The sequence below is a fragment of the Pteropus medius genome, unplaced genomic scaffold, assembly GCF_902729225.1.
Source record: "Pteropus medius unplaced genomic scaffold, Ma_sr-lr_union100, whole genome shotgun sequence".
In the NCBI taxonomy this organism is placed as follows: domain Eukaryota; kingdom Metazoa; phylum Chordata; class Mammalia; order Chiroptera; family Pteropodidae; genus Pteropus; species Pteropus medius.
Window position 1 is genome coordinate 45,771,190 of NW_024349800.1, and position 16,569 is coordinate 45,787,758.

General features: G+C 32.1%; 1 protein-coding gene across 11 annotated transcripts in view; it reads right to left on the bottom strand.

Annotated features, from left to right (window-relative positions):
- Positions 1 to 16,569, bottom strand: part of BIRC6 (baculoviral IAP repeat containing 6) — a 190,170-nt gene that overhangs the window by 11,090 nt on the left and 162,511 nt on the right. For 10 of the 11 annotated variants that reach the window (XM_039887450.1, XM_039887449.1, XM_039887440.1 and 7 more), the window contains 5 exons: positions 11,324 to 11,469; positions 10,570 to 10,680; positions 5,204 to 5,421; positions 3,362 to 3,523; positions 1,206 to 1,283 (listed from right to left, as the gene is read on the bottom strand). In XM_039887450.1, the coding sequence (XP_039743384.1) occupies positions 1,206 to 1,283; positions 3,362 to 3,523; positions 5,204 to 5,421; positions 10,570 to 10,680; positions 11,324 to 11,469 (715 nt within the window). Of the gene's footprint in view, positions 1 to 1,205; positions 1,284 to 3,361; positions 3,524 to 5,203; positions 5,422 to 10,569; positions 10,681 to 11,323; positions 11,470 to 14,071; positions 14,245 to 16,569 lie in introns of those variants that run through there. The other variant, XR_005658299.1, reaches the window with a different exon arrangement.

Here is a 16,569-nt window from a genome sequence, read left to right on the forward strand (position 1 = left end):
TTTAAAACTACATATATTCAAATAAAATTCAAAAATTGATTTCAATTTTCAGGTAAGTCTAATGTAGTTCATGAAAAATAGATATCTCTAAATTTCCTGTCACAGTAAAACCCATCATAAGCTTAGTTTGTATTGACAAGAATAACACATGTGGAAAAAAATCTTTTAAGGTTTTTTTTGGGAAATAACTGACATAATTATTTCTAATATGAAGCAGTTACTTTTTGCATGAATCACATAAACTCATTTTTTCTTGGTCTCCATACTAGCAAAAAGAAAAAAATTATATTATAGTACTATTTCTCTGATTCATAGTTTGCTGTAAGGTCTTTTCAGAGAATTAAAAAAAGTGACAACCTAAAAAATTATTTTTCATATATCCTTTCACCTAATTCAAAATAAGTATGTAAGAAAATAATTCTTTCAGGGTAGGTCAACTTTAATAGGCTTATCTGGGGATAATTTATGGTAGTCTTTCTTAAAATAAATACTAAACTGTAAATGTGAGTTTAAATCATGTAGCAACAATAATTTGTTTCCTTAAAAAACAAACAACGGAATTAATTAATATTGTTAATATGCTTATCTGTGCATTTCTTTGCTGAGATTCTGAACTATTAAGATAAAGCATCAGCTGATGGGACATGATATAACACACACAGTTTTATGTGCTCGAAGTGTTCTGTGGAAAGTAATATATAAAACTCAAGACTAAAAAATGTGTCAGTTGTTCTGCAAAATAAGAACTACAAATTCCAAGTTTCATTAATTCCACAACAGTATTTCTGAGCCTCAAATCTATTAACTAGATTACAAAACTATATCATATGTGGAGAGATACGTAATACTAATAGTTTACTAAGTTCCATTCACATGTATCTAAGCCCTACAGTTACTGGGAAATGGGATAATCTGTCTTATCTTGTTGCATCATAGTGTACTTTAAGGTCAACTTGAGAATTTTTTAAAAGTCAATTTTGACAAAATGCAATTTCTATCTTATGCCCTAATTTAAGATTTTAAATTCCAGATGAGACTCCACTGTAATAACTGCTCTCCTCTACATCTATTTAATATGCATTTCCTATCAATTTCTTTTTGTGTGTATGAGGGGTTATTATGGTTATTCATGTCACTGAAAATTCTTTGTTAAACATAGATAGTTCTTCATTTTCTAAGTGAAACTGTCAGAGAAATTTGTTTACTTGCAAAAAGCTTGAGGTCTGAGGGTTCCACTTCTCCTCTGGTCTCCCATGCCACGTATTTAAGATGCTTAAACAAACCTGAGGAGTAGGGAAAACACAAACAAAATTTAAGGAGTACATTTTAAAGCAAGCTGTCACAACTAGAAGTAAAAATGAAATGCTATTATGTCAAAGTATCTCAGGTTTATGACCCCAAACAAAATCCTAAGGGTCTGTCTGTTAAAAACAAATTGGCATCTCCAGATGTGATCCAAATCTGTGACAATTTCATCATAATGAAAAATGAATCAGTACCTATTAAAAATTAATATGAATAACATATTTTTAAATCTAGCCTCATACAAACATGGAACTGGGAAGGGGAGTCCCTGGAAGGGTCTTGAGGATTGCCAAGACCCTTCTGGAACATACTTTAGGACACATTAGATATTTGTTTATTCAGACGGCAAGAATGAACTCAAACTATCTAACAGAGGTCAACTGGTGATTATAGGAAAAAGAACCAGGACATTATCTATTCTTGTAAACTAACAGTTGCACATACTGGGCAAAAGATTTGGAAAATAAGCATTTCTTTAAAAAAAGAGAAATCCATCTCCCTATTCTCTCAATGCTCTGTAAAAGCAATCATGTGAAATTCATTTAGTAGGTAATTTCATTAATATCTTTAAACCACTTGTATATTAATGGCTTTGTGTATTACTTAAAGTACTGTCAGACGTACCATCTCATTTGATTTTTAGAGCATCCCTGTGGCTACCAATGGCAAGTATTCTTATCCCTAGCTATAGATCTACAACTGGTAAATGTTGTTACTAGCGTGTAATAAGAAAAAAATGATCTAATTCAGAATACTGAACTCTCAAGCCCTTACCCTTTTCACCAGTAAGTCTTAAAAAGTAATTTCTCAATTAAATGTTAACATTTACACTTAAAACTCTAGGTTCCAGTCTCTTAAGTAAAGTCAACATTGCTATTTTCTTTACTCAGTTATGAAAGACTTGTTCTTTGCTATTCCAAAGAAAGTAGGTCTACCTGTGGTTAAATCTCCTGCAATAAATCCAGAAAACAGATTCCAGTTTTTTTATTTGAGCTTATGAAATAGAAAAAAATGAAACTTGTATGCAGAGATTTGAGGCAGGCTGCACATTTTGAAATTAGGAAGGCAAAACAAGGGAAGACTAGGATCATCTTTAATATATCAGATCAGCTTCTAGAATCATCAAAGAAGTGTCTGCCTGTGAAGCCTATAAATTTCTTCTGACCTTCTAGTACTTTTTTTTTTTTTTAATTATTATTTATGCCTACAGCACCTGGTCTTCCTAGGTGGTCTTCCATCCAAGTACTAACCAGGAGCAACCCTGTTTAGCTTCCAAGATCAGACATCGGGCTTGTTCAAGGTGGCATGGCCGCAGACCATGGACCGTGGCTCCACTGGGGTGCGAACCCAGGACCTTTGGCACGTAAAGCAGACATGCTAACCGCTACATTATGGAACCACATCCCTTCTAGTGATTTTTAAATATTAAATACTCTCAGTATGGAATTTATTGTTGAAATTCCATCAGACTGTCCAAAATTACTTTGAAAAGTGATGACTGTTCTTTTAAATCAAATTTTAAAACGTTTATTGTCAAATGAAATAATTTGTATTGTATCTGTTTGTCAACGTTGTGGGGGAATGATAGGAATGCATCTTCCTATTTATAAGAAAATATTTTAAAATCAAGTTCACAATTATATATATCATGGAAGACATAGATGGTTATGATAGCAAAAAAAAAAGTTAGGATATGCAAAAAAGGAACATAGAGTTGACAGTACCATGCATTTGCCATTCATCTATCTTCAGGAACTTGTGAAAAGATAACTGGAATAGGAGATACGAAAAGCAAAGTGAGAGGCAAAGACAGACATCTGGCTCTATCATCTACATTGTGGAGAAAGCTCTCAATTGGCCAAGGAATGTGTTAAATAAGTTAGTCCCTCAGTAACTTCTTAAGACTGTACGTGCTTCTTAACACTGCTGTGTCTCTGCCCTTTTTGGTTCTTTCTCTCTCATTCCTCAGGCTAATCTTTGCATATAGAGAAGAGAAATATGAAGATAGCAATGTACTCTGGAAATAAGATAACCAAAACAAGACTGATTACGTTACCTTGCCATCGTTATAAAGGTTTGGATTGAATCGCACACTATGACCACCAGTTGTCTCTAGATTCACAAGAGGGGGTGAACTGGGATAATCTTGAGGAAAATACACATCAAACTCAAAGCAGCCATTTGCATAAGGAGTGTCTGCTGGACCAGTTATCAGAACCTAGAAGACATATACGAACACACAAAAGCCAATGTTACTTATTCCTAAACACAGCCATTCAGAAAAATATGATCCAGCAGGAATAAGAACAACTTTTTTACTTCACACACACACACACACACACACACACACACACACACAGCCTTGTATGTACACCTATAGAATGTGTTAAAAATGAAGTTAAAAGTTAAAAATAAATATAGGACTAAGATATGGTTTTAGATTAGAATTAAAATAATTTGGTTTTGGTAAAAATAGGCTATTAAAAGAGAGATGACTTATTGGCAGGATGAACGCTAATCTTAACATCAAATATCTTTTAAAATATTAAGCTACTTTTTCTCTGAGAGCCTTCTTTCATAATGTTCTCTATAGTATTTTCAACAATTTGAGATTCTAGGTATATTCACTATCATATCTCAAAGGTATGAGGTTAATTTTCTGCTTTAAATCTTCAGATAAATTAATGTTTTAAAAAATAACTTACTTTAAAAAATAAAGTAACTTATTTTTTTAATATCTTTCTCTGGGATGAGACAAGTATGTAACAGAAATAAAAGTTCTCATGTGACAACTTATGACAAAAAGTTTCTGAGAGAACAGTAGGTGTTTCCCTTAGGATTTTTGGTAGTTCAAAAAACAGCAGAAAACCCAACAGTGAGTGTCAGAAATATTTAACATATTTTGTTTGAGTCAATTAACAGATATTTGCTGTGTTAAGGTACCAGCAGCAAAGCCTCTGGTCCCAAATAGTTGTGTGTGAAGGCAAGTGGCACTAGAGTCTCCAGCTGTGACAACTTTGATTTATGCTTTGGGACTCCATGGTGGGATCCTTTATGTTAGCTTAATGCTTAACAGAGAAAAAGTCACAGGTTTGAACTTATGTGGTCCAGTTAGTGATAAAATACTTCCTTAGGCAATCATCCTATAACTGGCTCTACTGTTTGTTTGTACCAAGGAACAGGTAAGAGTGTGGCCAAATAGGCAAGGCTATGAGATTTCCACTGATAAATTAGGCAAAAGAGCAAAGTAAAAAAGTAAGCAAAGAACCTTCCTCAAATCAATAGTTTCAGCTGTGTTTCTAAGGTCAACAGAATATTTAACCTATGAATTAAATCATAAATGTAAACAAAACCCACCTCACCCCAACGCCACATGTCAAACCTTTAAAATTTTCCTGTTGCAACAATCTCTTGGAATTTAAGACCAGATAGCCAGTGTTAACACAAAGATGCACATTATTTATTACTGTACTACCATTATTTAATCTATAGACCTCCTGGATCCCTAACTATATAAATTTCCTAGAAAAGAAAATAAAGAATGATTTTTGAAGACAGTATAAAACTTGAGAGAATTATCTTGGACAACAAGGAAGAAATCCTTTAACTTTTTTTTCCACAAACCAGCATTAAATCCTTTGATACCACGTTCTACAACTATGATAGGCTGCATACGGCCTTTGCTCAGGAAAGTATTTTGGTATTTTTCTTCTAAATCTTTATTTTAAATAGTCTCATCCACATACTCTGAACTAACATTAAAAAGATGTCCTTCCACTGAGGTCTAGAACAATTAACAGATTTTTTACTGTATTTATTAAAATTTATGCTATATCTAGTGCTTTGTATGAGTATTCAAGTAATTAGATTAACCAAGGAGATAGGAAGTTTTTTCTACCTTCATGATATCAAGCCGCTCCTCATCACAGCGCACAAACACACTAGAAGATGATGAAAGAGGCAGTGAGGTTGAGAGTGTCACTGCTTCCTGGGCAAGGCGGCGAGCCCTGGCAGCACTGTTTGCATCGTTTGCATTTTTCACCTGAGACATGTAGTGGTAGTTTACTTTAAAACCCAATTTCCCATCTTCATCTTCAGAAACCATCTCAAATGTGTCTATATAAAGAAAAATTATTTTTAATCTACAATGTGGACATGCTGACAGATTACATCAAGTAACTGACAATGCAAAGTAGATAATTATTTCTTAAAATGAGTAGTATATAATATTTTTGTAAAAATAATTCAGAATATAAAATGTCAAAAGTATTCTTATTACATTTCATTTTTTAAAAATAGAGTAAGTCTTTATATATTTGCATTGATTTGGAGTCAAAAAACAGAACTGCCAAGCTGAAGTTTACTCGTGCATTACTTCTGGAATTTAAATTAGTAGAATAAAAGAATATTATTAGGGTAATCTAAATACTTTGACAAAATATAATTAGTGGGCTAATTCTTAACCACTTTTTTAGGCAGATTTGGAAGGATTTAGGCTTACTCTTTACTTATAAGCTATATAATACAATAGGAAGAAAACGGTGTATTTAAACTTTATCTGTAATTCAGATTAAGTCTACCCACTGATGGATTAAAACCAAGGATACTGAAATAAATCATAACGTTAAATCAAAACCACCTACTAGGGCAAATACCGTCATTAGAAGCAATGATAACTTCTTATCTTGTATTCACACAATTCTAAATATATGGGAAAAATACTAAAACTGTATTATAGTTAGTAGCATTATTGCAGTAAATTTTACCAAGAACTTACTAAGTACAAGGTTCTAGCCTAGGTTGTTTGGGTTAAATCATAAATATGAAAGTATATCTGCCTTCAAAGAGCTTATAATCTAGAAAAAAGGCAAAGACCTATAAACAATGTAACAGGTCTGTGCACTATGGTATTTAAAATAGGAGTGTCAATCTTTAACAAATTTTTCAAAGAGAAAAAGGAATTTTGGTTCATTTCTTGTAGAACCTATCGCCGATTCTACACAATTAAAATCTAACTTAAGCAATATTGAAAGCTTTCTTTATCACACAATACATATATATATCTATTACTGATTAAATGTACTATGTCTCAGCAATTCTACTGACTAGTTTCTATCAGTAAACTTGTAAACTGGAGTTATTTCATCTGCCCAAATCTGCTGCCTTTCATATGCTACATGGGCAAATTTCCTTTGAATTTTATAAATAGCAATCCATCAGACAGAAACACAACGCCATTCCCATGCCTGGAAAAAAGCTTTTATATCACATATCTATAACAGAACAGGGTCTACCAATACCAAAATTTTATTAATGTATTCAATCAAAGATAATGGCTAATTGCTAAAAATGTACATCTTGTTTGACTTAGTGATTCTCTATTAATTTGTCCTAAAGAAATAATCAAATATTTATATGCAATTATGGCCAGTGATATGTTTGTTGCATGTGCTACTGAAAAACTGGAAACAACAAAGGTTATTGGTTAAACAAATGACGGTATATCATATGATCGAATATTAGGTAGTTAATAAATACCAAATTATGAGAGAATCATGATACTGGAAAATGTTTAATAAGGTAGAAAATGCAGTTTATTAAAAATTCTCAACAGAAAACATGTATTTTCTGAATTACTTAAAAGTCAATGGGAAGCAAAACAGTATATTTAAAGTCACATCCAACTTCCTGTGATATGAAAATCTTTTGACTGGCTAACATTAATCAAGGGTTCTGACATGTGACACTGAATTAATTAGAGGTAATCATTTTAAATCAGAACCTCTCATGCATATAGAAGCATAAACATTCATGTTGAAATGAAAATTTCTGTATTGAAAGAACTAAAGAATATGTAGAGATGAAATGTGGCTGAACACTTCCAACTACATGAACCTTACGGTGTATTACATGAACCTTACGGTGTATATTTTTGGATAATCCAGTAAGGAGCCAAAACCTAAACTCAAATAAAATATTTAATTCCAATATATACACAAACACATTTCAAGAAACTTTTTCTCTAAGAATCTAGAACAAACTTGCTATTTTCCCAATAGAAGGCTGGTGGTTTAAAATACTTGCACAAATTATTTCACACTCTTCGAAAGGCAGAAATTAATTCCCTTTCCCTGAGTATGGACTAGACTTAGAGACTTGATTCTACTGAATAAAGCAAAAGCAATGGTATATTACTTCTAAGACTATGTCATAAAGGCAGTGTGGCTTCCTGTTTGTTTTCACTGAGAAACCAGATGTGATGTGTGAAGACACTCAAGAAATGCTATGGAGAGGCACGTGGCAAGGAGCAGAGGCCTCCTCTCGGTAGCCACATGAGTGGGCTTAAGTACAGTCTCAAGACCCAGTCAAGACTTCACAACTGAAACTCCAATCAACATTTGACTGCAATGTCATGAGACACCAAAGACAGAACCTGTGAGCTGAACCATTCCTGAATTCCTGGCCCATGGAAACTGTAGATAAAGGTTTTAAGCATCTTAAGTTTTGGGGGTAATTTTTTATGCAACAATAACTAGTAAAAAACAATATGATAAAATATTATAGAAACTAATGAGAGTCCAAAAAGCTATAAACAATCCTATTAATGCTTAATCGAATTCATATAAACCAAATAAAGTATTTGGTTTTAATACTTACAAAAAGGAATTTTCAATAAAATGATTCTTCAGAAGTATTGTTTAAAAAACATGCTAATATACTTAGAGTGAAAAGAAGAGACTAGATTGCTAAACTGAATGAGGCAAAATGCTGTAACATTATTAGAAACTAACCAAATCCCAAACCAAAGTTAAAAAGGAGAAATCTGCTTGACAAAGGTTATAGAAAAATTTCTAAGAGAAATAAAAATGGTATTGTATAATATGAGAATACAAATAATGGTTATATCCTATAGTCTATAGTGTCACCTCAGTATTGATAAACTACGACAGTAAAAATGGAAGAGAAAAATAATCACTTTATAAAATATTTCCAAAAAGCCAAAACCAGCTTTTCAATGATAAACTAAGATTATACAAAATAATCTCAATTTATATAAATTTTTGGCCCCCTAGCAAGGAATGTTTTTCCAAGTAGGAGACAAAATCTTGGCTAAAAGAATCACTTCTTCTGTCTCCCCCACCCTTTTCCTGACACCTTCCACTCCTGGCTAACACTCAAACACTGAACAGGAAACTGAAGTTTGCAAGTTATATACACAAAATCAGAGAAAAAATATTTAGCACAAAATCTAAAACCCAACATAAAATTAAGAACCTAAAAAGCAGATTAAATCTAGTTATACCCAAAGCTTTGTGAGTTATGAAAGATTAATAAATCCAAAGCTCAGTACTATCAGCAAGTATATGTGGTTTAGAAAATGCTATTTAAAATCCTGGACCAGAAACATGACCATGGACTGTTTTCTATTCCCTTTTACCTAGTTCTGGCAAATACTAGTGCTATATCTAATGGGGTGAGTGGGACACAAGCAACTGATGCCCTTTTGACATCCCTACCAGAGTATACAGGGTTTATTTTTAACTTAGCGATGCTTTCGGGTGTTTCCCAACAGAGTTATTGTCCACTGACTTGAGGCTCAAAATTCTGTTCCTTTAATCTAGAAATAGACATTAAAGGTTTCAATAAGTATGCACTGTTACCTAGTTGGGTCAATTCACAGACCAAATCTTTCAGAATAAAAGCACAATCAGAGAGCCAATAAAGAAGCAGAACTAGTTTCTTTAGGCTTTCTGAGGTGGAGGAAGGGAAATGGGGAAATGTCTTTTGGGGAAACAGACTGTCACGAATTGAAAATAAGATGTCACAAAGTGAAAAAATGTATGGAAATATGAAGCTAAAAATAAACCCACTCAACATGTGATTTTTGCTCACAGCTACCAATAGTTACCTTTAACTGTATGCAGACAAACTGTGTGGAGGTCTACATCCAATATTTAACTTTAATACGATGCTATGAACATCTTGACATATCTCTAGTCTACTTCAAGGGTTTTATTCTAGATGATACTGTGAATTTAGTTTCAAGAAAAATTTGTAACAAAATACACTAATCAAATTATCACTATAAAAATTTTGAGTTTTTTACAAATGAAGTCTAAACTCAGCATATTCTTCCTGATAACTGTGATGCTGAGTGTGGCTTTCCCTGATAATTCTGTTTATTCCTTTATGTGATACTTTCCCTTAAACATGTCTCTGTTTCACTTTTATATTCGCACAGCATTTGTTCTTACTGTTTTGTAACTTGGTGTTTTGTTACTTTGGTAATCATTTATAGTTATTAATATAATATTGAATGAACTTAAGGTTTATTTCACTTTCCTGAATTCAAGCATTTATTAAACAAATGGTCAAAATCCATCAATGGCTGGCACAATTATCCAAAAACATGTATCCCTTGCCAAAAATGTTATAATCTTTCTGAATATCACTACATATTTCACCTCAATTCTTTCAATCTTAACATCTTTTAAAAAGACCTTTTCAAAGATCTGAGTGCTTTATCATTTTCATATATATTATCTCATGTGATTTTTATCACAAACCTGGGAGGAAAAGCTAAATGATTTATACTGAGGTTTCAAAGACGGTATGATAAACATTTGTATTATTTGACCCCTACTTTAGCATTCTTTTTAGTACAGTCTGGGCTGGTTTTGAAGGGTGGAAAAGAGCCACAGACATTAATAGTTAATAATGGTCATGGAAATTTGGAATTCTAGTGTGTGTTTATAGACTACCACCTTATGAGGGATGCTGATAAGAGCTTTTCATCAGTCTTGTCAAGAGTTTTGAAATGGTAAAAGCTACCAAGTGAACTACCTGTAACTACATTTTCCAAAGATAAATCTCATCGAATTCTAAAATGGTAACAGTAACATACTTATTAGCTCAAAGCCCCAGGTACTGGATGCCTCCCGGCCAGGACATAAAGAAATAGATAGGTAAAGAAAACAAACTTTCTGCCCATTTGCTAGAGATGTGGCTTTGGTTTCTGGGTTTCTAATGAATCATGATTTTCAAATATAACTATAAATGTATATGAATTCAAAAACATAAAAATATGATTAAAAATTTGTGTGTATACGTGTAAATATTATGTCTATATATAGTGTGTGAGAGAATATAAATAATTCATGTTACAAGCAAGTTTTAAAATCTTTGATTTACTAGAACACATTTCAATAACACTATTAAAAAATGTGAAGACCTAAAGAAATGAAGATTAAAATTTCAACTTACCAAACTGTAATTTCTTCATAACAGCCACATATTTTTCTTCAAGTGATTTCAATACTGATAAAGGTTTGGGTTTCATGGCCACCTTCTTTGAATATTCACCTAGTTTTTTTTCTGTTATTTAATATTTCAAGGTAAACAACATAAGTATCCATTTTAGAAGATTAAAACAAAAAGCAATTAATCTCTAGAGTTCAAATTTTGAATTCTAAAAAATTACCAAACTTTATAGTCATCTTCCCACTGCACCATTTTAAGAATAAAAGATTTCTTTCTATTTCATAAATGTAACTTAATAAAGGGTTAAAAATCTTCAACTTTAAAGCTTTAATTCTTAATATGTTAATTAGGCAAAAACACCAGAAGTGACACAACCAATAATGCAGACTCATTTACATCTTCTGTTGCTATTATACGAAAATACCAATTTTTACTAAATCCTCACCCAATCTTAATGCATTTTCTATCTAATACAATGGCAATTTTCAATTTCATGGTCTTTAATAGAAAGAAAAGATAAATTTATGATGCTGTCAGCCTACTAAACTTAGTCTTAGCAATCATCCATTGCAGAGATAAATATTTTAGAATTACAGATTATTCATAATTAACTTGAAAACCTGACAGAACAAAACTTTTAGGTAAATGAACTTGCTTGAACACCATTAACATAGAGAGAAGAGAAAGGCAGTTTTCAATAAGTAAATGAACATCTTTGAATCAAAAGAAAAGTAGTATAAAAGGAATAGAATTGTACCTTGATTTGCTTGCCGCAAACTGGTAGTGGCTGCATAAACAATCTCAGCAGTCTTCTGGATGTCTGGTACCAAAAGAGTAAGTCCTTCTGGTTCTTGATCAGATGTATCTGGTTTTACTCCTGTTTTAACATTCTCCCTTTTAGATCTGAAAAAATTTTTTTAACATGGAAAAAATGGATAGAAAATTAAGACTGTAAGACTGAACAATACTTCTATAAGTCAGTAACAGTGGTTAAAAATCAAAATGATAGTGTGCATAAAGGATAGTTTAATTCATTGTTGCTTTTGAAGCTATAAAATAATGCCTAGCTAATACAGTAAAGTTTTTGATAGGTTTACTCTTCAAATGCAAAAACAAACAAGAGATACAAACATTATAGAAAAGGTCATACTGTACAAAGAACCAGATACCTGATATGTCCTTGAATCCATGCCTTTAAAAACACACTTATTGTAACTTTAAATACCTAGAAATAAAGAAATCACTTCTATATCTAAAAGTGGCAGGTGCCTATTCCCTGATTTGGGAATCAAAGAACCTTATGTAGTTTTAAATTTTCATCTTATTTACATTTCACTCAAAGTATATCATTTCCAAGAGGGGAAAAATATTCCAGGGTGAAATGTAGTTCACTATTAGATATCTTAACGTATGTGCTTCTATACAATGAATTTAATTTAAACATTAAGTTTTAGGGCATAAACATTTTAAAGATATTCTTCTGTTATTCCCTTCTCAGAGTACACCCAACCTTATATCAAATTGTGTATCATAACAGGATGTTACAGCAAGGTTTCAGTGTATAAGGTATCAAAATGTTTCTTTAAATTTTCTAGATAAATGCAGTAGTATTTTACTAAAGAATCACTGAAAATAACAACTAAAAATAAATTCTCTTGTCTCTATTTTAACTCTCAGCACGGTCACTCACATAATAAACATCATTTCATTACACTACTGCTTAGATACTAAAAATCTACATCTTTGTTAATTCATTAAGGAATTTAAAATAAACTGAAATCACATATAAATAAACATGTTTAAAATATTTATGCTAAAGTATGGGCTAAACTATACATCACTTATTTTTCCAACTGTATACCTACCAACAAAAAGACTCGGCTATTATATTAAAACAGTATTTCACAAAGTGGGCATGGAGCCTTAGAGATTAAAGACTAACAGAAGACAGAAGAGTCCTTCACAAAATATTACGTTAATAATGTACAAGTGAACTGTTCTTTATCACAAAGACAAAACTCTGCTCATAAAATAAAAGGTAAATTAAGAAGAGCCACTCGGTGGGTAGCAAGAGCAGATGGATACAGTATTATGCATGTGTTTCAAATGGCTCCCATGGTGTGTAAAACAACTAGTAACCATAGATATATTTAACTATAAAGTACATACTACCTCACCTGGCAAGAGGGTTTAATTGAAGAGGTATGATGTGTCACTGGGTTATTATTGCCTTTTCTCCTATGCTCTCTTATCTTCCCTGAGGTATAACTAACAAGTCACAGAGAACACATGGCCAATTTCCCTTTGCCGCTGAGGAGGCACTTGAGAGATGTCATATTGTATAACATTTCAGTCATCAACTTCTGTGTGTTGGTATATATGAACATGTATGTTTGTATACATATGTAAGGAGAATATAATGAATGTTTTAAGATTGAAATAGCAGACATTTTTATTGCTAGAAACAAGATAGTACACCTTTTATAGTTATGAAAAAAAGTTGAGACTACAGTTTAATAAAGATATGATTCTGGTAGACAAGCTCAGATTCTCAACTATAGCTATTCACAGTAAGTATCACACACTGCGAGTCAAGAAAAGTATATAAGCTGCTTGACAGTACTCCTTTTGAATTTAAAAGGACTCTCTCTCCCCCATTAGAAATAATTCTCTATCTTACTCCAGGGCTCAAAAATTTCTTAATAGGGCCACTAAATCTTAATGGGAAAACAACAGTAAGCAATTTGAAAAACCAGAAGAATTATGGCTATAGCTGTAAAAGATGGTTTCCTAAACTCTATCAATCAGTTGATCCACTGTATTCTCAAAAACAGATTTCACTTAAAGAAACACATCTTGCCAAGCAGAGAAGAAAGATATGGGAGTAAAGCTCATTTTTCCAGAATTAAGTATTTTCACCTTGAAGAAATAAGAACCTCCAGCTTGGAGAGTAAACTGCATCAATGCAATTTAAGTAAAGTTACCCTGGAAAACTACTGATTCTGAATTTCAAGCCTTATACATGAATACCTATTTCTTAATTCCAGTTTTTAAAAGATTAGTAGTAAAAGAAATCCCTATTATTAAAATAGTTAGGATGATAATTTTATATTAACAGCAAAATAAAATATGAAAAAGTGCAAAAATCCCCAGAAGTTTAAAAAATATTTTTTTTATACTAAATGAGTAAAAGAAATGATCACATACATCTCATATTGAAGACAATGGTTCAATTATAAAGCAGATATATCTTAAAACTTTACATCAGGTTCTAATGAGAAATTTTTAAGTGAAAAGTCTTTTTCAACAAAAACATAGAGAAAAAAAGATATTCTCCAAAAAGTGAGAGTATTTCAAATATATGAAGAACACACACTACCTGCCTAATGATGACTACAGCTAGTCATTGTCTGACATTAAACTACAACCAGCAGTCTCTTTCCTATAAAAGTTGCAGGTTACTGTCAACCCATATGTAGGCCCAGCTCATGAAAAAAGGCCATACCTTAGCTCACATCCTGAAGTCTGTGTGAAAAGCTATTTGAGTTCAAGGCACCTAGCTGGAAGTAGGTCTTTGAGACTGACAATGGATCCAACATGGTAAAAGCAATCAGCGACGGCCGCTACCATGGTATCCGCTGCTTTGTGCATACGTTGAATCTGGTTGTGATCACTGCCCTGAAGAAATATGAGGAATCAACTGAAGTTTCTACTATTGCACAGAATTATCTGCAAACATTTTCCACTATGCTGTGAATTTCAACTAAACAGCTAACAAATTAAGCATATTTTGGCTCTGTGACATATAATCTGAACTAGGATGTGAGCAAAATGGGCAAATGTTTTTTTTTGTGTGTGTAAAAACAAAAGAAAAAAAAAAACAAAACTTAACATATAGTTATAATGAACTGCCTCTGCTAATACTACCACTCAAATTAAGTTGGATATTCATTCATAAGACTAAATACAAAACATCAAAATTATGTTCTTTTATTATCTATAATCTGAAAACAGCTTAATATAGCTATTTTCTTGGTAGAATATTTAAAGAGATCACTTCAACCCCTGCACTCCTAATTCTAAAGTCAAAACTATCACACAGTTGAAATAAACATTTAAAAAGCAGAGCCATGTTGAAGAAGTAATCTGGAGACTACACACTAAAACATCCAGATTTTGAACTAGTAAGAATTAGCATCTTAGAGAAAGATTCTCAACTATAAGAGAAAGAAACTTCTACATTTACCTATGAAACAACGTGTCATCTCGTACTCCACAGTTCTAAAGCTCTTTGCTAGGAATTATAGTTGAAAACAAATTAAGATTAAAAGCAAGCAGAAAAAAATTTTTCAAAAATATTAGTATGGAGAATTGCTTCTAATGTCTCCAGAACACATGAAAATGGTTCTTAAAATGTACCGTTAATTAGAGCAAAAATCTCTGCAAAATTAATATTTTCTGCAATTAGTTTAAAGCTTAGTTTAAAACTCTTGATTCTCTTTTATTTTTACTCTTAAACTTTTTTTAAAAAACTGCCAGTTTTAGTTTCCAACATTATTTAAGTGAAAGTTGAAAATCAAATCTTCCTTGGGAAGCATAAATTAGCAGTATGAGAAGAAAATATTTGAGATAGAGGTATGATAAGACTTTAAAAATAAAAACATAATTTCTAGATTAGATAAAATATAATCTTTAGGTAAGAGTAAACATCATAAGACAAAATGAAGGTTCTGTGTGCAATTGAGGAATAGGGTTGCCTCAAATATGCTTCAACAACAGGCAAGCCATCTGAGGCACAGAAGATATTAAAATAAATGTTGGCATTGCTGTTTCCATCATCAAGTAAAAGGTTTATAACAACTGAATTTGTTCAAGGTCATCCAAAAATGAAACTTAAAAAATATAAATGGTTACAACAAATGCTTCTTGGCTAAAAAACTAGGCTTTTTTCATTCTGTAGGTCTGAAAGGCAGAGGAAAAAGAAATTAAACTAGGAAAAGTTTTTCCAATGAAAATAAAGTAGGAGGACTGGAACTGAGGAACTAGCTTAAGGGAGTTAAAATAAGGGTTTAATAGAAAATATGCCTTTTAAGAAGTAGGTCAACTAATCTTATTGCTTAGCTAGATAAAAAGAAATTGGGTGTTTCTACAAAATAATACTATTTTAAAATAAGATGAACTTCGTTGTACCAGGGAAGATGCTTTGAGATAGCTAAGGTAATAAAGAACATTTGCTTTAATGCTATTAAAGTTCATGACAGTCATTTGTGTCATGTCCTTACTATCAATTAAAACTATGTGACTGACAGCAAGTCTCTCTTTCAAATTATTAGTGAAACTATCAAATACTAAATATGATTATCTGCCTACTGGAGTCCATCAAGAAAAGTCTGCATAGAAGATCAAAGACAAAATAATTGCCTCTGTTCCTGGTCCAAGGAAGCTATGAAGTATCACACTTATTTAAAAGTGAAGCCAAACTATTATGGCTGTAGTTTGACCTAATGTTGAGATAACACAAGTTGAGATAACAATGGCCAGCAGGAGATGAATTTCACTGGGGCTGGTATGTAAAAGTTAAGGGTCACATCTTCACAGTGTGATTATTTTGTAGGTAATAGAATGAATTTCCATACTAGGCAATTATATTTCAATTCAAGTGGAAATCATAAATACGTAAAAATCTAAAGTGTTTTGTTACGTGACCCATGCCACAAATCCCTTTAACACTTGAGGTAACTGAGAGTTGCTTTCAAGTTCTTTAAGAGTCTAAAACAGAATGTTGATCAGTAACTGGTCATAAATAGGAGGGAGTGTTTTGCTTATTCTTTAAATATCAAGTACTACTAATATAGAAACTTTAATTTCTTTTTGACAAGAGTGTTAAAAATATTAGAAATATAAGGTATATTAAGATAATAAAATCAGGAGATGAAAAACAAAGTATATAGGGTGGGTAGGGGAGAGGCTTCTTTTAGCAACAGTCAAAATAATTTTATCACC